This window comes from Cricetulus griseus, chromosome 8, assembly GCF_003668045.3.
Source record: "Cricetulus griseus strain 17A/GY chromosome 8, alternate assembly CriGri-PICRH-1.0, whole genome shotgun sequence".
In the NCBI taxonomy this organism is placed as follows: Eukaryota; Metazoa; Chordata; class Mammalia; order Rodentia; family Cricetidae; genus Cricetulus; species Cricetulus griseus.
The window spans coordinates 13,724,553-13,748,923 of record NC_048601.1 but is presented as its reverse complement, the minus strand read 5'-3'; the positions used below and the strand labels follow the sequence as shown (position 1 = coordinate 13,748,923).

General features: G+C 47.0%; 1 protein-coding gene across 3 annotated transcripts in view; it reads left to right on the top strand.

Moving 5' to 3' along the window:
• Window positions 1-22,937, top strand: part of Fam234b (family with sequence similarity 234 member B) — a 38,535-nt gene extending 15,598 nt beyond the window's left edge. The window contains exons 3-13 of one of the 3 annotated variants that reach the window (XM_027429898.2): window positions 587-685; window positions 6,042-6,233; window positions 8,171-8,301; window positions 12,785-12,932; window positions 13,284-13,425; window positions 14,693-14,836; window positions 14,997-15,078; window positions 17,516-17,671; window positions 20,444-20,561; window positions 22,060-22,280; window positions 22,766-22,937. In XM_027429898.2, coding sequence (XP_027285699.1) covers window positions 587-685; window positions 6,042-6,233; window positions 8,171-8,301; window positions 12,785-12,932; window positions 13,284-13,425; window positions 14,693-14,836; window positions 14,997-15,078; window positions 17,516-17,671; window positions 20,444-20,561; window positions 22,060-22,280; window positions 22,766-22,774 — 1,442 coding nt within the window. In that variant the 3' untranslated portion in view covers window positions 22,775-22,937. Of the gene's footprint in view, window positions 1-556; window positions 686-6,041; window positions 6,234-8,170; window positions 8,302-12,784; window positions 12,933-13,283; window positions 13,426-14,692; window positions 14,837-14,996; window positions 15,079-17,515; window positions 17,672-20,443; window positions 20,562-22,059; window positions 22,281-22,765 lie in introns of all 3 variants that reach the window. The other 2 variants (XM_027429897.2, XM_027429896.2) reach the window with 2 other exon arrangements.
• Window positions 22,938-24,371: the final 1,434 nt, after the last annotated feature.

Genomic DNA, 24,371 nt, shown 5'->3' with positions numbered 1-24,371 from the left:
CAGAGCTCCAGGCCTCCCATCCCACTGCAGGTGGGATGCTCCTGGCTCCCCATGGCCATTTTGGCTTTGACTCTGGAGGGAGGGCAGGGTGACTTGATGGTGCCAGAGCAGGTTCCAGAAGTCAGGTCCCACAGCTGTGGGGTGGGGATAGGGCTGGTATTATCTATAATCAATTTGCCTTGCTGGGCTGTACCCTTTCTGGGCCTCTGGCCAGGGAAGCTAGGTTTCTTCGGTCTCCTTTTTCCCTGTGGCATTTCTGAGTTGCCAGTTGTTTCACGATACCTTGTCTAGTGTGGCCAGAAAACCCAGGGGGTTCCATATGTTACCATTCCTTAGGTCTTGTAGTTTCTAGTCAGTCTTCCTTAATGGCCCCTCTTTTCAGAACTTGACTGCTTTATGTATGGTGTCCAGGGTCCTGGGTAGGGCCGGGGAGATACATATCTTTGCCATCTTGTTTGGGAACAGAACCTGGGCCATGAGGGGGGTGTTGGCAGTGTCTGCATCTGTCTTCTTTCTAACCTGGCAGACGAGAACTAGTCTGTGGTAACTGGCTCAGGCCCTTTTTGTTTCATTATGTGTACGCCAGGCGGGGACCTGTCTCCCCTGGAGTTGGCTGATGTGAATAGAGATGGCCTTCGGGACGTGCTTCTCTCCTTTGTGACAACCAGGAATGGGACTGAAGGAGGTAAGAAATGCATCTTCTGGAGGCTGCCAAGGGGGCGGTGTTAGCTTCGGGAAAGCAGGAAAGCTTTAGTCAGCTTCCCAAGCTGACAATGTACAAGGGAGTCTGCAGGGGGCAGGTCACTACAGATCACCATGAATGATGTGCGTCATCAGAAAGTTCCCAGTGTAAATAAAGGTCACTTCAAGAAACCGGGGCCCAGAATGGAGGTGCACATACACGCTTTAATCCCAGCACTCAGAAGGTAAAGGGCAGGCCAGTTTCTGTGAATTCAAGGCCAGCCTGGTCTTTAGATTGAATTCTAGGACAGCCAGTGGTAGAGGGACCCTGTCTCAAAGTGACCTCTGTTCCAAAGAAGGAAGGAAAAGAGGGAAGGAGTGAGGGAGGAAGGAAGAGAGAAGGAAAAGGAAACCAGAGTGAGTGAAAGTGGAGGCTGGAGAGCTTTGAGTGGTGATGCAGGCAGGTGCAGAAACTGATTCTGAGGAGTGACTTGCCCATACCTTAGAGTGACAGACAGCCTTAGTAATTAGGTTGTGTGTGGGTTTTCTGTCAGCTTATTGGCTACATTTGAACCTACTGATAGGTTAACTACGTCTGCATTTTGCAGTCAGTGACCCCACTGCTCAGTTCCAGGCCTGGTGGTGAAAGACCCCTGAGCGCTCAGGCCCCAGGATTCCGGCCCAGGACCGAGGCCACCCCAATCACCAGGCGGAGTCAAAAACTTGATGCAAACAGCACGAGGCTTTATTGTAGTTGTTTAACGAGCTAACCCCATGTTAGCTCAGGCCTTTCATCCACCCACCATGGCGGGTGGCTAGGAAAGACGAGTCTGCATAGAGATCTTATAGGGCCTCGTAAGGGGAGTGTCTAGGGGTATGCACAGGCTCAGGATTGGTGTGGCTCCAGGCTTGGAGGGCTTGCCCAGTGTTGATTGGTCAACTGGTTGTTATGGCCCTTAGGCCCTCGAGGGCGGTTGCTATGCTCTGTGCATCATTGCTGTGTACTTGTCTGTAAAGCACACCCAGAGCCATAAAGCATAGCACCACCAGCTAACTTCTGATTGGTTCCTTGCCACGAGGCAGACATCTGACCTCTAGTGACCAAGGCAAGGTCAGGCAAGCACGTGCTAGGCTGTTATGGCTGCGGAAATGGGGAGCTGGTCCCTTCAATGGGATTTCCGGTCCCAGCAGCACTGGCTCTACAGCTTCTGTAGTTTTTAACTAAATCTCTATCATTCTATTTATTAATAAAGACTCGGGAGTCAGATGCTGGGGTGAAAACCTGCTAGCTCAGAGAGGCTGAGAAGCAACCAGCTGACCTTCCTTTTTTGCCAGAGACCCATCAAGAGAGAATCTCTCCAGCTGTCCCAAACCAGAAAGCCCAAGAAAGCCCAAGCCCCTCCCTGCTCCTTCCTGTGTGTCTATCAGTCTTCCTGCTCCTCTGTACTCTCTAGGGCTAATTCCTGCCAACTAGTTGCTGGCTCCGCCCCCATTCAAAGTTGATAACACAGTCTCAGGTTTCACAATGTGAGTGTGTGTTGTGTGTTGGGGGAGGAGCAGAGCTGGCCTCAGGTGTCATTCCTCATTTTGAGACAGTGTCTCTCACTGGCCTGCAGCTGGCTAGCAATCCTCAGAAACTGCCTGCTTGCCTTCCTGGCACTGCGATTACAAGAGTGTGCCACCTCCCCAGGCTTGTTTACGTGGGTTCTGGGGCTTGAACTCAGGCTTTCTTGCTTTTGTAGCCAGCACTTTGCTGACTGGGCCATCTCCCCAGACAATTTTCCACTGCCTGTTAGATTACAGTGAACGTCGATTCCATCCTGCTCTCGCAATCCTGGCAGGGTTGGTCATGACTTACTCACCTTTGCACATGGACGTTTGGGGGACTGCCGGCTTCCCTTTCCACTTTCAGTTTAATTCTCCAGGTGTGCCCTCCCTGAGAAGGCTAGGCAATGTGGAGGATATTTATAGGCTCCCTAGCCAGCTGGGAGTGAGTTAGGAGAGGGACTTAACTTCCCTGGCTTCCTCCCAGCTGGTGTTAGAGCAGGACAGCGACAACTTGACCATCATAGCTGATCTCAAGCTGGTCCTTTTAGAGGATTTTATTTCTGAATTCCAGTAATCTCTTCCTCCTCTGTCCCTGGGGACATTAACAACTCTGAGGGGCTGATGGGGCCCTCCATTCTGGTACACCTTTGTCAATGGTCTCCTTATTACACTAGCTGAGCTTGCAGTTTCTGGGACTCTGTTACACCTGACAACCAAAAAACAAAGAAACTGCCCCATTTCCATGATAGTTACACAGGGTCCTATTTGCCTGCAATGTCTACCAAATTGGTGATGACTGTAACATACCAGCTGATTCAAGAACCCTACCCAGAGGGTGAAGAAATCCTAGGCCATGCTTTTTCATCTTTAGGCCCACAGTGAGCAATAGGTATGCTTTAGGGATTTCCGTACTATCCATTTGCCTGATATCACTAAAAATGCCTTTGGAAACACGTTTGATGTATAGATGCAGCTTTGTGACAGAGAAAACTTCTGGGTTTCTTTCACATGATCTTAGCTCTGACTTCATTTTCCTGGTTTTGATTCATTCACCTTTGCAGTTAGGTTAGGAATGCTGAAGTTATTTGGCATTTTGCCTACTTTGCTTTACATCAAGATGTGAAAGACCCCCGGATGCTCAGGACCCCAGGATCTCAGCCCAGGACCTCGGTCACCCCAATCACCATGCAGAGGCGGAAACTTGATGCAAACTGCACGAGGCTTTATTGTGGTTGTTTAACGAGCTAACCCCATGTTAGCTCAGGCCTTCCATCCACCCGCCATGGCGGGTGGCTAGGAAAGACAAGTTTGCATAGAGATCTTATAGGGCAGTGTAAGGGGCGTGTCTAGGGGTACGCACAGGCTCAGGATTGATGTGCCTCCAGGCTTGGAGAGTTTGCGCTGTGTTAATTGGTCAACTGGTTGTCATGGCCCATAGGCCCTCCCAGGGTGGTTGCTATGCTCTGCAAGTCATTGCTGTACACTTGTCCGTAAAGCACACCCAGAGCCGTAAAGCATAGCACCACCAGCTAACTTCTGATTGGTTCCTTGCCACAAGGCAGGCACCTAACCTCTAGTGACTAAGGCAAGGTCAGGCAAGCACGAGTTAGGCTGTTTTGGCTGCCAAAATGGGGAGCTGGTCCCTTCAGATGCATAGCTTTGCTTTACATCAAGACCCATAGCCACAAGACTGAGGGTTGGACACTGTGCTGAGAAATATGATTTGCCCGCAGATTGTAAGAAGTAAGAATGTAACTGCATTTGTTACTTTTTTATCCTGTGACAAAATAAACAGAAAGAGTTTATTTTGGCAATGAGCTCCAAAAGCCCTCCCTGCCCTGGTGACACACTTTCTCCAGCAAGGGTCACATCTTAAAGGTTCCACAATGTCCTCAAATGTTGCCTTCAACTAAGGACCAACTGTTCAAACACCTGAACCTGTTGGGGACATTTCTCAGTCAAACGGCTACAATAACTCTTGTTAGGTGCTTCCTGTGTGCTGTGCTGTGTTGGAGGCACATAGCACATCAGATGAATTTGCTCCTCAACACAATCCTACCAACTAGGGGAGTACTTTTGTCCCCTTTTACAATGAGGAAACTGAGGCACACTGAGGGTAAGGAACATGTTAGAGTCCCACATCTGATAAAGGTAGACCTGGAGTTTCAAGTCCAAGAACTCGATTCTGTAGTTCATATCCTCGACCCTCGTGCCATATGGATGAACCTATAACCCACAATGCTTTGTGCCACTGGGGAGAGAGGGGTATAACTAGTTGCTCATGACTCATCCAACAAGCTTGCACCGGCCACAGCAGGCACTGTTCCCTCCTCCATGGTTGTGCTGATTGTTTAGAGAGCTTGGCAGTAGGACTGTGATTCCACCTACAAGAGCTGCAGTGTCACCTGGAAGGTGAAATCCTTCACCTCCCGGAAAAACACGAGTCAGAGAGTGTGTCTGTACTCAGTGGGGTCTCAGGCAGGAAGAAGAGCACGGGATTGGACAGGAAAAGTCTAGAGGTTACACCGACTGCTACCCTTGGCAGGAGGTCGAACAGGGCCGGCCACACCCTGTTTCCTGTTTTGTTTGGTTAGCACTGCTGAGGAACAGGAAGACTGAACCTTTGAAAACGATGGTGACTGGACGTAGAAAGTGTGAAATGACTGAAGATGTCCATTCCTGAGAGTAAAAGTAAAGCTGGCAGGAATTAGGATTGTTCTTAAGTCACGTCCTGGCCTGAACAGCTGTGGTTCTGCTTCCTTGGACCTGGGTCTTGTCGCTCCAAGTGTTCTCTCTGCCCCAAGTGTTCTTCTCCCACCCAGGTGTAAACTAGAGAGCTGCAGACAGCAAAGCCTCCTGGCTGCCCCTACTCAAACCTTCAGGCCATTTCTGAAAACAGCCTCTTCTGCTTGGGGAGCATTTGCTGCTGGGGACGAGGGTTAGGATATACTCCCCACAGCGCAGGGATTCTAGGTCAGCCTGTGTTTCTGCACATTCCTTTCCCTTGACAAGCACTACTCAGTGTTCTGGATTTTATTCCTGTCTTTTCCTTTTGATTTTCAAATTATGTTTAGTGTGTGTGTCTGTATGTGTGTGTGTGTGTGTGTGTGTGTGTGTGTGTGTGTGTGTGTGTGTGTGTGTCTGTGTGTGTATGTGTGTGTGTGTGTGTGAGTGTGTGTGTGTGTCTGTGTGTGTGTGTGTGTGTGTGTCTGTGTGTGTGTGTCTGTGTGTCTGTGTGTGTGTGTGTGTGTTGCAATACACGTGCGGAGGCCAGAGGACAGCCTATAGGAGTTGACTTTCTCTTTCTTCCGTGTGGGAACCCTGGAATACTGCTGGGGACTGGGGACTGAACTCGGGGGTCATCAGGCTCAGCAACAGATGACTTTACCCACCCATTCTGCTGGCCTTCCCCTGTCTTTTGCTCAGCAAACAACCAGCTGCTTTGTGCAGCAGGCATCCTATAATCAGAAATTAGTGTCTGTCTTCAAGGACGTCACTGTTTAGTGTGGGCTAAGGTGGCTGACAGATGAACAGATGTGTTGGGAAAGGTGCCAAAGCGGAGACATGGTGGGGCAGTGTAGAAAAACCCACAGTGGCTGGTCTTCCGCTTGTCCTACATGAGGTGTGAGGTAGGAGCGATGACAAGTTCTATGTTCACACCTTGTCAGAAACACAGGAGGGAGATGAGCACACAGTGTGAGCCGCTGCCTCAGGCCCTGCCGTCATCCACTTTTGGTTGTCAAGTGTCTTGCCTGTCCCTGACTCTCCGTCTCTTCTGCCTGTTCCTCATCTCTCCTCATGCCTTTCTTTAGGTGGCGGCTCACAACCGACTGCAGATCTTGTGTGCCTTTCGGGGATGAATGGCAGCACACTGTGGTCCAGTCCCCTCCCGGAGGAGGCTCAAGATGTCACATGCTTGGATCTGACACCGGGAAGCGTGGCCAAAACCATCTGCCTTGTGACAGGGACTCGCAAGATGCTCAGTGCATTCAATGCAACGTCAGGTAGTGGTCTTGAGCTTTGCCTCTGCTAGCCTGGGTTTTGTATTTAAACAGGCTGGAGACCGCTTTGCTGCTCTGGTTCCGAAGGTGATTATTAAGGGAATGAGATAAGGGGCTTGGGTAGATGGAGTAAGAAGATTCTTGTTGCAACCAGTTTGGTGATAGGACAAGCTCTTCCCCAAACAGAAGCTGCCTGGGGTCGGGGCTTGGACTGTGAATAGTCTCTCTGCTCTGTTCTCTGTACAGCAGGCAAGCGAGTGTCACCTCCTCTTTGAGTTATGCTGGTCCATATGTGAACCTGGGAACTGACTGAATGCTAGGAAAAAGAACTAGGCTTGGGGAGGGTGTTCATATGACTTTTAGCTCCTTTTTCCTCTTAGGTCCACACGACAAAGTGATGGAAATAAATCTGGGATGATAAAGATGTCTCCTTACAATGTGCTTGTCACAGGGCCCAAACACTCAGGAGAACTTGAACAAATGTTAACACCCTTCCCTCATCAGAGGTTCTGTAAGGGGTGTTTGTTTTATTTTTACCTCCTCCCATTTGAGAATTGTTTTTAGTTTTAATAAAGTATTTTATTTACCTTTCTATTTTGGCTTTTCGAGACAGGGTTTCTCTGTGGCTTTGGAGCCTGTCCTGGGACTCGCTCTGTAGACCAGGCTGGCCTCGAACTCACAGAAATCAGCCTGTCTCTGCCTCCCAAATGCTGGGTTAAAGGCGTGTGCCACCCGACTTTATTTATTTATTTTTGTTAATTTTTTTCATTTGTTTTACATACTGACCACAGTTTTCCCTCCCTCCTCTCCTCCTGTTCCCTCCCCGCACCTGAGACATGGTTTTACACTGTACCCTAGACCTTGAATTCATTAGATCTTCCTGCCTCAGCCTCCCGAGTGCTGGGATTACAGGTGTGACACACTTGGATAGTGGGGTGCCTCTGAATGGGGGGACTGGATATAGCAATCACTTGGTAGAGTGATTACTTAGCATGCACAAAGCCCTGTTTTGACTCCCTGCACCGCATAAACTGGGCACAGTTGTACAGGCCTGTGATCTCAGCCCTCATTAAAGAGGTAGAAATAGGATCAGAAGTTGAGGGACAACGAGGCTGGCCTGGCTTGTATGAACTCCTATATTAAAAAAAAAAAAAATCAGACACACAGTGTCTTAGCTCAGGACTGGAGTTCTGGACAGCCTTCTGCAGTTTCTCTGGTGTGGGCTCCTTAGTGGCTACAATGCCCTGCAGCAGACACATGCCTCAGCTCCTACTTGCCAGGAAGACTTAGATGTCTCTATTTGATTACAACATCTGCATGTGTGGGAATGGAGAGACGGCTCAGGGGTTAAGAGCACCGGGCTGCACTTGCAGAGGTTCCCGCTTCAGGTCCCAAGCAGCACAGGGGCGTTCCCAAGCAGCTGTAACTCCAGTTTCAGATGCCCTCTCTGACCTTCCTGGGCATCAGCACACCCGTGGTACGCAGACATACATGCAGTCAAAACAGTCACACACACACATAAAAGAGAACAGTAAGCCCGGGGTGGTGGTGCACGCCTTTAATCCCAGCACTCGGGAGGCAGAGGCAGGTGGATCTCTGTGAGTTCGAGGCCAGCCTGGTCTCCAGAGCGAGTGCCAGGATAGGCTCCAAAGCTACACAGAGAAACCCTGAGTCGAAAAACCAAAAAAAAAAGAAAACAGTAATAATTAAAACCCAGATGTGGGGTTGTTACATAGAAGTGTAACCAGATGCTGGAGGGTTTGGAATCCCACTTCCTGTTCCCCTCCCCTTGTTCTCGGACACAAGCTCAAGGGGAAAGGTGGGGAGAGGTTGCTGTCCCTTGCCCAGTCCTTTGAGTGTTCCTTTCTGCTGCAGAATGCCGCAGCTGCCCTTTGCTGGTGTAGAAAGCAGAGGTGATCCGCCTCTTTCTCCTTCACCAGGGAAAGTCATGTGGACCCTAAACCCGAACCATCTGTCCAATGGCACCTTGGCTGCCCCCGTTGTGGTGCTGCCAGACCTGGATGGAGATGGTGTCAGAGATCTGGTGGTGCTGGCCATTGGAGAATTGCAGGTATGATCTCTGTTTCAAAAGGTGTTATTTACATTTCGTATGAAGATTGCTTTCAAGAGGTGTTACTACGAGAGCTGCCTAGAACCTTGCTTTTGCAATGGCTTAGGCTGAAACAGATTCTCTTGGTGAGGTTAAGTGTTTCCCATGATACCACTGTGGTTCCGAGGACTGTGGTGTGGGAGAGCTCTGGAGCGGGTGGCCTATGTGTGGATTCCTTCTGCACCGCTATGTAGCTTTGTGGCCTTGGGAAAACTGTACTCTTTTGATGCCCTCGTTCCTCCACGTGTCTAAATTAGAAAGCTCTGTCTCCTTGTAGGAGGCTTTGAAAATTAGAGCTAACAAATTAAGTCCCTAGAAAACTGCCTATTTCTTACTCTGTAAATGTGATGTTAGTTTTACTATATTGTATCCATTTAAAATTTACTTCAACTGTAAAATAGGATGGGTTGCTAGATGGCTCATAGGATGCAGGCCTTGGATATATATATAGCTCAGTGGGTAGCATGCTGGTTTAGCATGCATGAAGCCCTAGATTGACCCCCGTCCCCCGTACTGCATGAGTCAGGTGTGGTGGTAATACCTACACCTAAGAGACAATTAATTTAGCCTCAGATTCAGAGATCTCCCTGCCTCTGCCTCCAGTCTGCTAGGGTTAAAGGTGTGTGCTATCATGTCCAACTCTCGATACAATTTTAAAATAAAAGACCTGGTAGAACTAATTCAAAACAATCTTAAAAAACAAAACAAAACACACCAAAAAAAAAAAAAAAAAAAAAACCACCTGTGATTACTTTCTGTTAGTTTTCTTGAACTAGCTACTTGGTTTTTAGGTTGGCCTAAACCACCGATTCAGGAATTGTTCCCATACCATTTTTAAACTTTGTAGCCTAGCCATTATGACTGGAAGGGGGAATCCATTATTCCCACTCTAGGAAGTGTTTTTCTGAAAGTATGAGACAGCGTGGGAAATCCCCTTCTGATGGAACCCAGTTCTCACAGCCCAGCAAGGCACCACTTGTGTTTATGTGTGTCAGCACATTTGGAGACCCCATTCTTTTGTTTGAGACTTCTGGGGACAGAGTCAGTGTGTAGCTCGGGCTTGCCTTAAGCTTCAGCAATCTTCACCTTCTAGTCTCTTTTCCCAGTGCTGGGATTTCAGGTGTTCACCACCGTAAGTAGCAGAGAAATCTCAGCCTTTTTTTTTTCTTTTTTGGGGGGGTGGGGGTGGGGGAGGAGAGGGAGTGGTTTTGAGGCAGGGTTTCTCTGTGGCTTTGCAGGCTGACCTGGCACTAGCTCTTGTAGACCAGGCTGGTCTGGAACTCACAAAGATCTGCCTGCCTCTTCCTCCCGAGTGCTGGGACTAAAGAGAAATCTTAGTCTTAATACCTCCTCTGCTTCTTATGCCCTGTGGCACTGAGGGGCCTGGGCCAGGCTTTCAGGACCCTGCACAGGACTTGTTGGAGAATCAGTTCACCTGCTTTACCTCTGTCTCTATCCTGTCTATTGCTCAGCCGGCCTCTTGGAATTTCCTTGTTTGAGTACTAGTGTACAAATAATGGAACAGTGGAATTCTTAGGTCTGGGTGGAGTGTGAGCTGGACTTGGCAGAAGGGCCTGTTTGGGGGGTGGCGGCTGGTCTGCTCTAGAATGTGAGGGAGAAGGGACCTGAGAAGCCTGTAGTTATTGCCCTCACACCATGTACCTTCCTGAGTCTGATCCCAGACCCATGGCTACCAGTGTCCTCCTCAAGCACCCAGGCTAATGTGACTGTCACTCTGTGTGAGGAGCCCCATTACATTAACCAGCCCCTGAGCTGTTTTGTTGGTGGAGATGTTTACCCTAATGGCTTCCATTCACTGTTCCCACCTCAGTGCCATTTGGCTGGCATCTTGAAATGAATCTGATCTCCACCTTATTTAGTAAACCCAGTGGCTGTTAGCCTGGTCCCACTAAGCTGGTTACTCCAAAGGCTAAATATCCAGTTTCTCTAGACAGGGAATTCCCTTGCCCTTGATCCCTTAACATAGGCATCCCCACACCTGCAAAGAGTGTTATTGTTTTGTTTAAAATTTCTCTTTTCTTCTTTTTAAACAAAAGAATAACATTTTGGCGCCCACTTCTTTTTAAACAAAAGAATAACAAAGAGTCCATTCCGTTCATGGCTATCTCAACCCAAGGATACTGTTACTTTTTTTTTTGAGACATGGTTTCTCATTGTAGAGCTGGCTATCCTGGAACTTGCCTTGTAGACTAGGCTGGCCCTGAACTCCCAGAGATCCACTTTCCTCTACCTCCAGAGTTCTGGGATTAAAGGCTTACACCACCATCAGGCATTTTGTTTTGTTTATGTTTGTTTTGAGACAGAGTTTCACTATGTAGACCAGGCTGGCCCTGAACTCCAGAGAGATCCACCCTCCTTCCTCCTGAATACTGAGATTATTAAAGGTGTGTATCACCACACATCTTTTCTCTTTTTAAGACAAGGTGGTGGTGCACGCCTTTGAGCCCAACACTCCAGAAGCAGAAGCAGAGACAGACGAACCTCTGAGTTCAAGGCCAGCCCGGTCTACAAAGTGAGTTCCAGCACTTGAAAGACAGGCCCTGTAGAGCTTCGGCTGGCCCACAGCTCATGTAGACCAGGCTGGCCTGAAACTTGTGGCAATTCCCTAGGCTCTGCTTCCCATACCCAGATATTTTGTTTTGTTTTGCATACCCAACTTCTTTTAATGCAAACTTGATTTCTGTATTTGTAGCTGAAGCCTTTCTAAGCTTTTCTCCCTGCTTATAATCAGTGAAATCATATCTTTCAATTAATCGATTAATTAGTAAAACTTTTTTCTTACAATTTTGATACTGGCCTTTCAGAGCATTAAGTTTGTTCTATAGTGTGTCAGCTCTTCCTCTCTGTTTTGCAATACATTTATTCTAGGGTCTCTGACAAGAGTGTTTTAGAATACATGATAACAGAGTGCTATGCCATTCCTCTAAAACTCCACTGTAAGTTAGCATTGACAGAATGAGCACTTTTTTTCTGGGTGTGTTGTAAACCACACCCATCTATTTTCTCTATTAGGATTTGTAGTGATAAACCTTTTCAGAAACATTTGAGGGGCTGGAGAGGTGGCTCAGCAGGCAAGAGTGTTTGCTGGAGTTTGCTTCCTAGAACTCCTGGCACATCACTCACAGCTGCCTGTAACTGCAGCTCAAAGAGCTGTGATGCCCTCTTCTGGCCTCCAAGGGTACCTGCTCACATACAGCATATACTCAACAGATAGATACACATATGTAAATAAAATAAAAATAAATGAAACAAAATCTTCTAGAGCTGGGGCTAACAAACTGACCAGGGGTTAAATTTCCTTCACTGTTTGTTTTCTGAAATAACCTTTTGTTGGAGCATAGTCATTTCCTGTGTTGCGTGTGACAAATTTCATGATAGACTAACAATAAAGAGTAGTGTCTATGAAGACCATGCAACTGGAAAAGCCTACAATATTTTCTAGCTGGCTGTTCACAGAAACGTGAATCTTGAGAGTGATATTGGCAGTAGCCGTGGCCAGGCCAGACATCTGATGTTATGAAGGGAGAATTCTGTGGGCTGAGACATTGATGCACCAATGTCTTAGTCACTCTCCCGTTACTGCAATCAAATACCTGACAAAAGCAACTAAAGGGAGGAAGGGTTTATTGTGTCTGACAGTGTGAAGAGGCATGGTGGCAGGGCATGAGGCAGCTGGTCTCCTATCACCCACAGTCAGGAAGCAGAAAGAGATGAAGGCTTGTGCTCAGTTCTGTTTCTTACTAAAATCTCACTTTGTTTATGTGTGTGTATGTGTCTATATGTATGCATGTCTGTATGAGTGTGTGTATGTGAGTGCCCAAGGGGATGGGAGATGATTTCTGATCCCAGATTCGTAAGCTGCTGGACTTGTCTTGGGATCCAAACACTGGTCCTCCTAATTGAGCCACAAGTACTTATGGCTGCTGAACCATCTCTGTAGCCCATGGTTTCTTATTCCAATCCAGTGAGTGTCCCAAGTTGATAGGATGAAGATGCCCACATGCAGGGTTGGTCTTCCTACTTGGTTAAGCCTTTCTGGAAGCATCTTCAGAGGCACACCCAGATGTCTTTTCCTGGTGATTCTCCTCCCTACCCAGCTGACCATCAGGGTCTCTCTGGTAGATCCTGGCTCTTGAGTAAAGATCCTCCTCGCATCAGCATCCTATATTTAGCTCCCGGCCTTAGGGGACCATATCGTCAGTAACTATTGCATTCCTTCATTTGAGGAGTCCCAGAGATATTCTTCAGCATGTCTAGTCAGCGAGTATACATTGGTCCCATTTCTTATTCCCAGGGGGGAGAAGCAGGTAAGTTTGGCTTTGTGCTTTCCAGCCGTGGGAAGTGTTTCTGAGCCCTTAGCTCACGAGGCATTAGGAAATGAAAGGCTTCTATTAACCCACATTCTCTTCTTTTATTTCTCCAGCCAGATCTGTGTTTTCTGCTGGTATCGGGCCGGACAGGGAGTCCCATAGGCCGACCTGTGAAATACAACATCGTGGGAGTGGGGAATCTGATTGGTCCCCAGGTTTACATCACCACCAGTGGGGCTGCCTACATCCTGTTTGGCTTTGGTAAGAAGCCAGGCTGACCGTGGCTTCTGCTCCCCTGGTGTCGGTGGCCAGGCCTCCCGTGAGATAGGGCGAACCCTCACACTGGGGTTGCTGGTGTTGGCTCTTTCTCTTCTCCTGTTATAGGGCCTCTCACCTACTGTAGGACATTAACTCTGCTTTCCCTTGAAGCCTTCTCTGGAGCAGGGACTGTCCAGCATCACTTCTCCCTCACTCCACGCTTGACCAGCTCGAGTGGGCTCTATTGGACCCATGAGATCTGCTCTGTGTCTCCCGCCCGGAACCCCACCCTGGGTTAGCCTGGTAGCTCTTTTAAACCCAGCTTCTCAGTGTTGACTCTTCCTGTGACACTAGGAAATATACAAGCTGTCGCCCTGCGGGACATCTTTGTTCAAGCCCAGAATCGAGACAGCTCACCACCGTCTCTGCAGATCGAAGAGCCAGAATGGGAGAAGCGCAGATCTGTCAACCTTTCGGAGCTCATCGATGTTTACAGGTATGGCCGAGATCTGTCACTGCCCATAGGGAGTGGTCTGGGGGACTCATGCAGCATGGAGTCTCTGAGTCTGGGTTGGCTGGTGACTAAGGGCAGAGGTTTGGGGACAGTGGAGCCCCCTGGTCTGCTTAAGGCAGTGAGAAATTCTCTGCGGTTGGTCGTGGGATGTTGGGTCTGTGTATGGTGACCACGGTACACTTCATAACTTGATTACAAAGATGGATATTAACTTCATGGGTCCAAATCAAACAGAACAGGAATGTGCTTATAAAGTGACTGTAAAGCTATACGAAGGCTTTGACCTCCTCTTCCCTATGTTTTCCTCCCGGTGGAAGAATAATTTTGACAGAAGCTAGAATAGGAAGCATGCAATCTTGTTTTGATTTGTTTTCTAATTTTCATTTACTTCTCAACTAAGAGCATATGGCTGCGATATGCAGCAATCTATGTATTTTACCCACATAGGTCTTGGCTTGGGTAATGATTGTTATTTTCCTTCCTGACAGAATCTCAGGTATTATCATGTCTTAGAGGGTTTGACGGAATGGCTCCAGTAGTGCAGAAAAAAAGGAATACTTTGATGGAGTAAATGCCAAGAGTTATTGTCCAAGCTTAGTGACAATTTCAGGCCACCTGTCCCCATCTCTGTTTGTTCTCTTTGTCATTATCCTTGTCTCTGTTACTGTCCCCAGAGGGTCCAAGTGGAGAGGTATCACACCACAGCTTTGTGTTGTGAGTTCCTTTTGAGCGTTCATGGAACTTTCTGGAGATAAGAGAACGAGATTCAATAGGAATGGGCAGTGCCCCACTTGAGAAGACGATGGTGGGAAATGAATACGAGAATGGAGTGGGTAGTACATACCCTGAGGGGTTCACATTTGTGGATTCACCTCCCCCCCCCCTTCTAACTGAAAATATTTGGAAAAAATTGTGTCTCTACCCAACATATACAGACCTGGTTTTCTTGTTACTATTCCCTAAAGCGTGTAGCGTTGTGACTATTTACATTGTACTCAGAGTTATAACTAATCTACAGATGGTTTACGTCACACAGGAGGATATAGGCTGCATGGAGACTACCATTCTGTGTAAGGAGGATGAGCATGTGAATTTGATATCTGCAGAGGTCCTGGCCCCAGTTCCCACATAGATACTAGGGACAACTGTCTGTGCAAGCAGGCACACAATGGGAATGAAATGTCAGAATAAATGGCTAGGGGACTCTTATTCACAGCAGGGACTAACTGTTGAGTTTTGTTCGATACAGTGATGGAGTTGAGCTTCTCCAGTTGGTGAAGGCACCAGACTCCAACTGCAGCAGTCTCTTGATTACAACCAGACAAGGCCTGGTCCTGCTTCGGGGACAAGATCTTATGCCACTCTGGAAACTGAGCCTTCAAGGCCTGCGCAGGTTTGCAGAGTACCCTTCATCATGGCTGCTGTTAGCAGCTTTTCCATTTTTAAAATTATCTCGAAGGATTGCTTGTTACCATGGCTGGTGCAAGGGAAGGGAGGGAGGCTCCCGTTTCTTCTCCGTATAATCTGTTTATTGCTTCCTTGTCTGTTTGCAGCCAGCCCACTCCTGGGTATTTCACTGATGACCAGACATTGGACTTCCTTCTGCAGACACAGGATGGAGTTGGGATGAAGAAGGTAAGCCATGGGCCTCACGTCAATCAGAGAGAATGGGTTCTATGTCTAGCCCTGGGTGAGACTCTGGGGAGAATAAGGGCCTCTCTTCAAAGAGCTCTGGTCTAGTGAAGGAATGAAATGGAAACTAGCAGCTCATTGCTATAGTCTGCTGTCCAGCTTTTCTAGGCTAATCTTAACATTCTTTCTGGAGCCTGTACTTACAGTTAGGTAGGAGGAGCCATCTTTCAAAGCTGGGTAGGGAAAGGTGTGTACAAACGAGCATCGCATTTCAGTGTAGGAAAATAAGGTTTCAGAGAAGGCAGCACTCAGTGGTGGCTGGATGTTACGTAGTCAGACTTTTCTTCCTCCCACTCACCAGTTCCCAAATAACCAATGTGAAGACTTAATATGAATTATAAATGCTGGACCGATAGCTCAGGCTTGTTAATAACTAGCTTTTACAACTTAAATTAACTCATATTTCTTATCTAAGTTCTATCACATAGCTCATAGCTTGTTACCTCATTTTGTACATGTCCTGCTTCCTCTGTATCTGGTTGGCATCTCCTTTGACTCTGCCCTTCTTCCCAAAATTCTCCTAGTTTGGTTGTCCCACCTATACTTCCAACCTGGCTACCAGCTAATCAGATTTTTACTAAACCAATCTGAGTGACAAATCTTCACAGTGTACAAAGGAATTAGTCCACAGCATTTCCCCCTTTTTGTCTAATTAAAAAGGGAAGGTTTTAACTTTAACATAGTAAGAATATATACAACAAAAACAATTATTAAGTAAGAATTACAGTTACAATTACCAGTCCATTTGTATTTGACAAAATTAGAGAAAATATTTTATTATCTATTTGTCTTTGTGAGTCTAAAGTTTTATACCTAATTTACCCTTTATCATAACTAAGAAAAACTGTAACCATGACTATCCAGTCTTCCGCTCCATTAGAGACCCCAGAAGGATGTAATGTCACCTAATGACAGGGACATCTGGCTGCCTCGACAGTCACCCAAAGTTCTTTGTAGCATTGGGGCGTCCAACTTTGGCTTAGTATATCTGACATACATTTTTGAGAAGCAGAGAATTTTGTCTTGGCAAAGTTTGGCGGTCACTTTCTTTTGCGTCCTGCTGGTCCAGTTTGGATAGTAACTGTCAGCACTTAAGGCAAGGGCAGTTTCTTTGCTGAGTGGCTAGCTTTTGCTACCAAGAAAGAAAACTCCATATGGAGTTTCTTCAGTGCCCATTATCTTCTCTGAAGTATATTGGTGCTGCCAGAAACAGATGTGCCTCACTGTCAAGAAAGGACTTACATTATTAAAACATTTAAAATACCATATTCTGTAGGTCTTTGAGGTCTTTGAAGATCATCTACCTAAATAGATAGGTGTATGACCTTGAAAATATACCTAACAAGACTATAAGTTTGACTGTTATAGATGACTGTTAATCGTATTTCTTAATTATACATTATATTTTAAAATAAGCTGCATAAGCACACTATCCCAAATAAGAATAGAATCATACATACAGTATAACAAAATTAAATTTGTATAATAAACCAAAATCCATAGCAATGTAAAATATTTTGAGATTAATAGTTGTTTTTTTGTATTAAAATAGATTCAATAATCCACCCTTTTATCTCATCATTTCTCTATTATACACCCCCTTTTTCCTTTAGAAAGAGATCTTTTAATTAACTCTTTTGTTTAGTTTCTTCCCTAACGATGACCAATAATAACTTTTAACCAACCCCCTTAAATATCCACAACCCATCTTTTGGAATGTGGGCATTGTTTTCTCTAGACTGCTTCCTATTGTCAAGAGGCACTGGAATTTTTGGAGACCCTAAGAAAATTCAAGATTACAGTCCTAACTAGAGTATTCTATGAGGCTGGATTATCTCAGCCAGCAGCCTTGAGCTGTTTTGGATGCAGGATTTTGAGGAGACTGTAACAGAGGCATTTTGAGATGCTGGATCACCTGGACCATTCATTTTCATTGGTGTTTGGTCCTCTTGTTCTGAAAATACATAAACTTTTAAAGGTAACATATAAGTATGGAATATGTGGTGTGCACTAGTCACTTAAGGATGATTTTTTGTTTGAGCAGGTAAAATATATGTTACCTGTCTTGTAGTTCTTCTAGGTTTACTTTTTATGTCTGTAGCAACAACTATTGATGTATTTATTGCAATAGGATTTGTAATCTAGAGAACAATTTAAGCATACATGAGGATGTGTGTCACTACATGCAAACTCTTGCCCTTTCTCTAAGGGATTTGGCATTTGCTGGTTTGAGTGTCAGGTGTTGGAGCCCAGTGCCTCACAAATACGGAGGAGGATGAATTCTGCTCTCTGGGATGTTTGTCTTTCTTTTTGTTTTTGTTTATTCTTGTCCTGCCACTCTCCTAAAGACGGGCTGTCTTCTCTGTCTTCTCAACTGCAGATGACAGTGGTTGACGGTGCCTCTGGCTCCATCATCTGGAGTCACAGTATACCATGTCACATGAAGGAAACACCAACCACTTCTGCAATTACTTCAGACCAGAAGTCTGTCTTCCTCTTCTGGGCAGAAGCGCTGACCACGGCATCTCTTAATTCTGTGAGTGAGGACAGGATGGAAGGGTTGGGGATGGGGATGGGGTCATCCCCTTCTCTGTGACATAGAGGTAGCTGCTGCTCTCCAGGACTGATCAGTTACCTTCTAGGGTTGAGTGGAAACAGATCTGCACTCTTGAGCTGGGCTTCACCTTTGCCTTTCCATCAACAATGTGAGCACTGAGCACACACCTTAACTATAGGCTACGACAGAGAGGGGCCCAGATGAGAAAACCACTCCAAGATACCATGTTCCAAGCCACAGGTCACTGCCTGCAGTATTTGGGTAGGGTGTGCGAGGCAGGGTTGCCCGCTAGAATTGGTGCCCAGAAGCAGCGGTAAGCACAGCTGACTTAGACCAGTGAGGTGCATTCTGCCTTCACTTGCTGTGTGCCAGGTGATGGAACTCCGTCTGTGAGGACCTGAGCGTAACAGGATGTAGCAAGAAGGCAAGTGACAGGCAAGCATGGTAGACACACAGTTCTGAATTTGTCAACCATGCCCTCCCTCCCAACAAGTCACTTTTCTGAGCCGTCTGGTTTTTGCTTGTTTGTTTGTTTGTTTGTTTGTTTGTTTTTGGCCTTCTGTTCCTCACTCAGAGAGATACTATCTTCCCCTCATTTTTGACGAGCAGACTGACCTGAAGTCTAGGTTATGGTTCTAGTTCTGCCGTGCCCTCCGTCCTGGTGTCCCCATATAGTAATGAGGTGACTGGGCCAGGTGCCTTTCAAAATAAGCTTCCGTGGGTAACCCCCAAGGGTGTCTTACACACCTGGAGGTGCAGATAAGAACTGTGGGTGGGGCTATCGAGGTAAGACGGCCTGTGAGTTGCTTGCCCCTGAGGTTGGCAGTCTGAATTTGCTCCTGGGGACCCACATGGTGGGAGGGGGAAACTGACATCCCCTCACCCCCAGCCAGTTGTCTTTCGACCTCCTCACAGGCACTGTGGCTCATGTGCCCATACACGTACGTAGACACATGCGCACAGTAAGTAACGAGGTAGGTGAGCAAAAGAAGAGAGATGATGACTTTGCCCCGAGGTGATTAGGGCGACTAGGGAGTGTTTCATGAAATAGCTTGGATATACGGGTTGTGGCTGAGAGTGAGACGTTGTGTTGAAGAAGAGTATAGAGAGGGTGGTTAGACAGTCCGAAGGAGGAAGTAACATGATTGGCAGTGGCTTTAAAGAACTGGAAGGAAGTGTGTGTGTGTGTGTGTGTGTGTGTGTGTGTGTGTGTGTGTGTGGAGAGAGAGAGAGAGAGAGAGAGAGAGAGAGAGAGAGAGAGAGAGAGAGAGAGAGAGAGAGAGAATTGAGAATACCATACGGGCAGGAGCAAGTAAATGCAGTTACAGTTTAGAAAAGTGCAGTGAAAAACTCCAGCTTTTTCTTTTGCTTTGTTTTGCTTTGTTTTTGTTTTTTGAGGCTGGGTCTCTCTCCTTAGCTCTTTGCTGTCCTGGAATTCACTATGTAGAACAGGCTGGCTTTGAACTTGCAGAGATTTGCCTGTCTCTGTCTCCCAAGTGCTGGTGTCATAACACCTGGCTTGAAAAGCTTTAACTTTTGTTTGTTTGTTTGTTTGTTTGTTGGGGGGGGGCGGTTGAGACAGGGTTTCTCTGTGGCTTTGGAGCCTGTCCTGGAACTCACTCTGTAGACCAGGCTGGCTTCAAATACACAGAGATCCACCTGCCTCTGCCTCCCGAGTACTGGGATTAAAGGTGTGCACCACCACCGTCTGGCGAAACGCTTTAACTTTTATGCTAAGAACTTTGGGCTTCGTTCTGTAGGCGGTGATGCATGTTATTTTCATGTCCTGCTAGTTGAGCCTAAGGTCTATCCCCAGTACACAGGCATATGGAAATGGCTTCCTCTGCCTTAAGGGCTCATGGTGGGAGTAAGGGAGCAAGACCGTTCCTGCACTTCTCTCAAGGAGGCTGCTTCTCTCAAGGAGGCTGCTTCTCATGCTAAGTCCTTGAAGGTGGGGCCAACAGTGTGCACTTTAATGAGTGTGTGGCAGCCCACACATGGGATACCGTAGTCCATCCCCACACATAAGGCATGTTGATAAAGCCCTTTTGTGGGTGTTTCTCCTCCTGCAGGGATTTGAGACACAGTTCTCAGATCTCAGCAATTTTTATGTGTAATTAGTGATTTTCTTCTGTCTAGTGAAAAGGGCTGTTTCTCTGGGGAGCTGATAGATTTTCCTATGTTTAGCCCAATGCTTACCATTGGCTTCAGACCTGGGGCTTTATACATGCTAGGCCAGCACTACCATGGGGTTTCATCCCCAGCTCCTTGCAGTTGGTTTTGGCATCCAATGAAAGGACATATATTTGGCAACTGTTCGGAAATAGCTCTCCTCTCTGCACAGCCTTACCTGCTATAGGGGGATGAGAACCCCAGCTCTGCTGTGGGTGGAAGAAAAGTCTCCACACTGACTTCGTCTTCCCCACTTCCTGCTTTCCTTCCCTGCTTCCCCCTTTCTGCAAACATTTGCAAGCATCCTCTTCCTTCCTTTGCTTGCATCTTCCTTCCCCTCTGTCCTTCTTTCTTCTGCTCTTTCCTTCTCCCCCCTCCCTTATATATTTTTGACTGTAGACAATGGTTTGGAGTTAGAGATGAATCCGTGTTTTGAACTCTGGAAAATCACATATTCCTGTAGTTGGGGTCACGAGTAGGACTGACTGAAGCCCTTGGCTCTGCCCTTCTGTCTCCGACCGTGTCATGTGTGGGAGATGTAAAGTCACCTGTGCTCTCCTTTTCTGTGACCCTTGCCAGGATGACGTCCCAGGAGCTGAGCCTCCTGGTCTTTACCACCTGTACCTCCTGCACCCAGCCTTCCCGTCTATCCTCCTGGACCTGACCAACACCACTGGCATAGTGACAGCTTCCGAGGGTGAGTCCCAATGACATCACATCGGCGAGTGTGTCTTGGCTGTGTGATGACTTTGCCCACCCAGGGAAGGATGAGGGCATTGCTGGAGAGTTTCCTCAGTCATGGTGCCAGGCTTCCAGGGCAAGAATGCATAATCTCTGAATGTGCTGAAAGCTGAGGGGGACATGTACCCCCCGCTCCAGGACCACTCTGGAGGTGATGGAGCCTCGGCTGTGCCAGATGCCTTTTAGGGGCGTAGGATTGCAATTTAACTGTGTGGGATGTAATGGAGAGAGAGATGTTTCTTTCAGGATGTTGATTTAATGATTACTTATGTGAATATTAAACATACAAATTGCATAGAAATTGGAGTCAACAGAACAAGCACAGGAGGAAAATTACCCATAACCTGGCCACTCAGAGCATTTGGAAGGACTCTGCTTCACTGTGTGTCTAAGTCATACTATAAAGCAAACTTGAAAGCATCTGTTAGAGAAACCCTCATTCGGGAACCCAAAGCCCTGGAAACTGAGCCACTGCTGTCTGCTGGTCTCAGCTGGGCTCTTTCCTGTTAGTGGGCAAGGAGGGAGACCAGGCTAGCCACATCTCCCTTGTGTTGTTTTCTTTTTCAACCAGGGAGGGGGCAATTAGACAGGTCTCATATAGCCCAGGTTGACCTCAAACTGGCTCTGTAGCTGAGGATGGCCTTGAACACCTAACCCTCCTGCCTTTACTCCCCAAATGCTTGAGTACATGTGTGGACCTTTACACCAAGCCCCTCCATGTCTTTCCACACGCTTGCCTCTTGTGGACCGTCTCCTTACCTTGAGTTGGAGCGGTGCTGTGGCTCTGTGTCATGGGCTTCACGGTGGAGGGTGGGGGTGGGTGGGGGATGATCTGGAACTTGCAGGCAGTCAACTGATTGGGGAGTGGGGGGTGAGGGAATGGGGAGTGTCAGTTTACAGAACCATGTAAGAGATATAATGAGCTGTTTTTGCAGCATTTGCATAACCATTATTCGGGGAACATTAAATAACATTAAATAATGGTAAATAAGAATCTCACGGGAGCTCAGTTGGTGGAATGTCTGCCTCGCATGCAGGAGGCCCTGGGCTTGATCCAGCACTGGGGAGGTAGAGGCAGGACAGTTAAAGGCTCATTATCTAGCTAGGCCAATACTTGGCTCTGGTCATCTACAGGACCTACAGAGTCAAGCGCCCCAGTTTCCTAAAACCCTGAGCAGAGGGAGAGAGGAGGAGAGGAGGGGAGCAACAGAGGAAAAGAGGAGTCAGAGTGAGCTGAAACCGATTTACCCCAGGAAAACTGGCTGAAGCTCACAGTGCAGCAGTATTAAAGGAGCCTGATGATGGGTAAAGCTTTGTATGGGGGAAAAGTAGAACCCACTCTCTTTCAACCAGTTAACTCCTATTCTAAAGATGCAGCAGGAGGTCAGTCAAGGTGGAGGACCACATGCTGGCCACTCCCTTGTTGCTAACTGCTTGTCATTGTCCTTCCTCAGTTGGAATCAATGACATCTGGAAAGATGCCTTTTATGTCACCAGGACAACAGGGATGAGCCCTGATGGGCACCCCACTTCTCTGGTGATCAGCAAGCTGAGCCTGCGCTGGGCACTCATGGAAGGCCAGATGGTCCAGCTGAAGGAGACCACTCCTAAAACTGGCCGTGGGGAGCTGCGAAGATTCCTCTCCAGGATCAAGTTTGTTGATCCTCCCTACCAGGTGACTGGCTTCTGAGATATTTGGTTAATTACTTTCTCATGAAAAGAATCGTATTACATTTATGTGTGTGAGCCCACACAGGTCCTGACACGTGTAGAGATTGGTGGACAACTGCAGAAGTTATTTTCCTGTGTGGGTCCTGGAGTTTGAACTCAGGTTTTCAGACATTTATAAGTGTGGGATCATGGTTTTTAAATCATCCCAATGACTGAGGGAGTAGATCTTAATGGCATTTTCTGGGTAGGGACCAATGGCGTTAACATCCTAAATACCACACAGTTACCTTTCTGAAAATGTCAGGGTTTTTCCCTAAAAAATCCCTGGGCCAAGTTCTGAGCTGAAGAGCTTATCACCGAGAAGGACACACGTCCCCGGGGCTCCTGAACTGTTGGAGCTAAAATAGAGGCCTGGGAAGTGAAATGGCTTAGATTTCCCATCTCTCTGGAAATCCCGTTTACCAGGGGTAACAATGACCATTTCCCCAGCAGATCTAGTGCAGTGGAACCCAGATTCAGAAGAACCATACAGAGCGGCTCCTGTCCCTCCTGTGTCAGCTCTCTGGAGAGAAGAGGACTTCAGGGTCACGCAGCACTTGGGGACCGCTGGCTGTGCTTTGGCAGCCTGTTGGAGCTGCGTGATGCAGCATGATCTGCTTAGCGGGACCTCTTGCAACCTTCCCATTCCTGCACTAACCCCTCTTCCTGGGAACTCTGTGGACAGTTTGGAAATGTGAATCTTACAGTGGTTTTTTTTTTTTTTTTTTTTTTACCTCTAATTTATAAACCCTTGCTGGGAAATCCAGTGGCCTACAAGCAGGACATATGTTGTTTTGCATTAGGCCGTGTGTGTGTGTGTGTGTGTGTGTGTGTGTGTGTGTGTGTGTGTGTGTATGTCTAGTGTTGTTGTAACAGAATTATTTGAGATATGCCCCAAGCTTCAGGGATTCCATTTCTTGTCCTCTTGACATTCGTCTGATTTGGTCATCTTCATGTGTCTGGCTGGCCTACCTCTGAGATCCTGAGGGTCACTCACCACTCACTACTCACCACTGTTTTCTGTCTGTACTCTGGTTCCTTCTCAACTCTAGACAGCAGTGAGAAACACTGGAAGTTATGATGGGACCAGTTATCCGGTGTGTTTATCTTCCTGTCTCCTCGGCTCTCCACCTCTGTTAAGTGGTCATGAGAACAGACTTGTTTCTATCACAAAGGGAGCCAGGGACAGAGTTTCTGTGAAGCCTCTGACCAGGACCTTTTGTGACCCTGTGATGGCTCTGCAGCTATGATCTTTGATTCTATAGCCATGGCAGAAGAGTTTGCATGTACACAGTGGCCAGCTTCGAGGTTGTAAGCCCCATGGCCTTGTCCTAGCTGTAGCTCCACTATGCTTGCTCTGAGTCTTCTCTGGGCCATCTCCATCTCTTCCTCCCTTGCTTCCTCTTCTATTCAGGGAATCTGTTTCTGGACTTTGCAACCACTCTGCCCTGTGTTCCTCCTTCCTTCTAGAGCTTTTGAAGCATAATATTGAGAAAAATTCTCATGTAAATACTATAACTTTATATAATCATGTTCTTTAGAATTATCTCCATTCTTCTGCCTTCTTTGTAAATGTGTGGCCTCTCTTTAATTTTGAATCTTCCAAGTGTCTACATCATTGTCTGATATGCCATGTGTTCCCATGGTGGCCAATGAAAATGTACTTCTCTTCCTGAGTGAAAACCAGATTTTCTCCTCACTTGGGCTCATATCCTTTTAGCTTGTGTTAACAAAGAGATCCCAGAAAACTAGATTCTAGATTTAAGGGGCTATGAATTGCCCACAATAGGTGTTATGGGTAACAGGAGGTTGGTGTAGTCAGTCCGTCCTGCAGATTGGGCTCATCAGACTTGTTGGCACCTCTCCAGTAAGACCCTGGAAGCATATTTGGAAGTTGTATGGGACCAGGTTGACTTTGGGAAGAGGGAACAATGAGTTATCTGGAGATAACTCTAGGTTCATTTCTAGTAGGTTGAATTTCTATGAGTAAAAGGGCTGAATATAGTTTGTAGTCTTCTCAGGACTAGATTACAGTAGACCAAACTCTCAAGTAGGT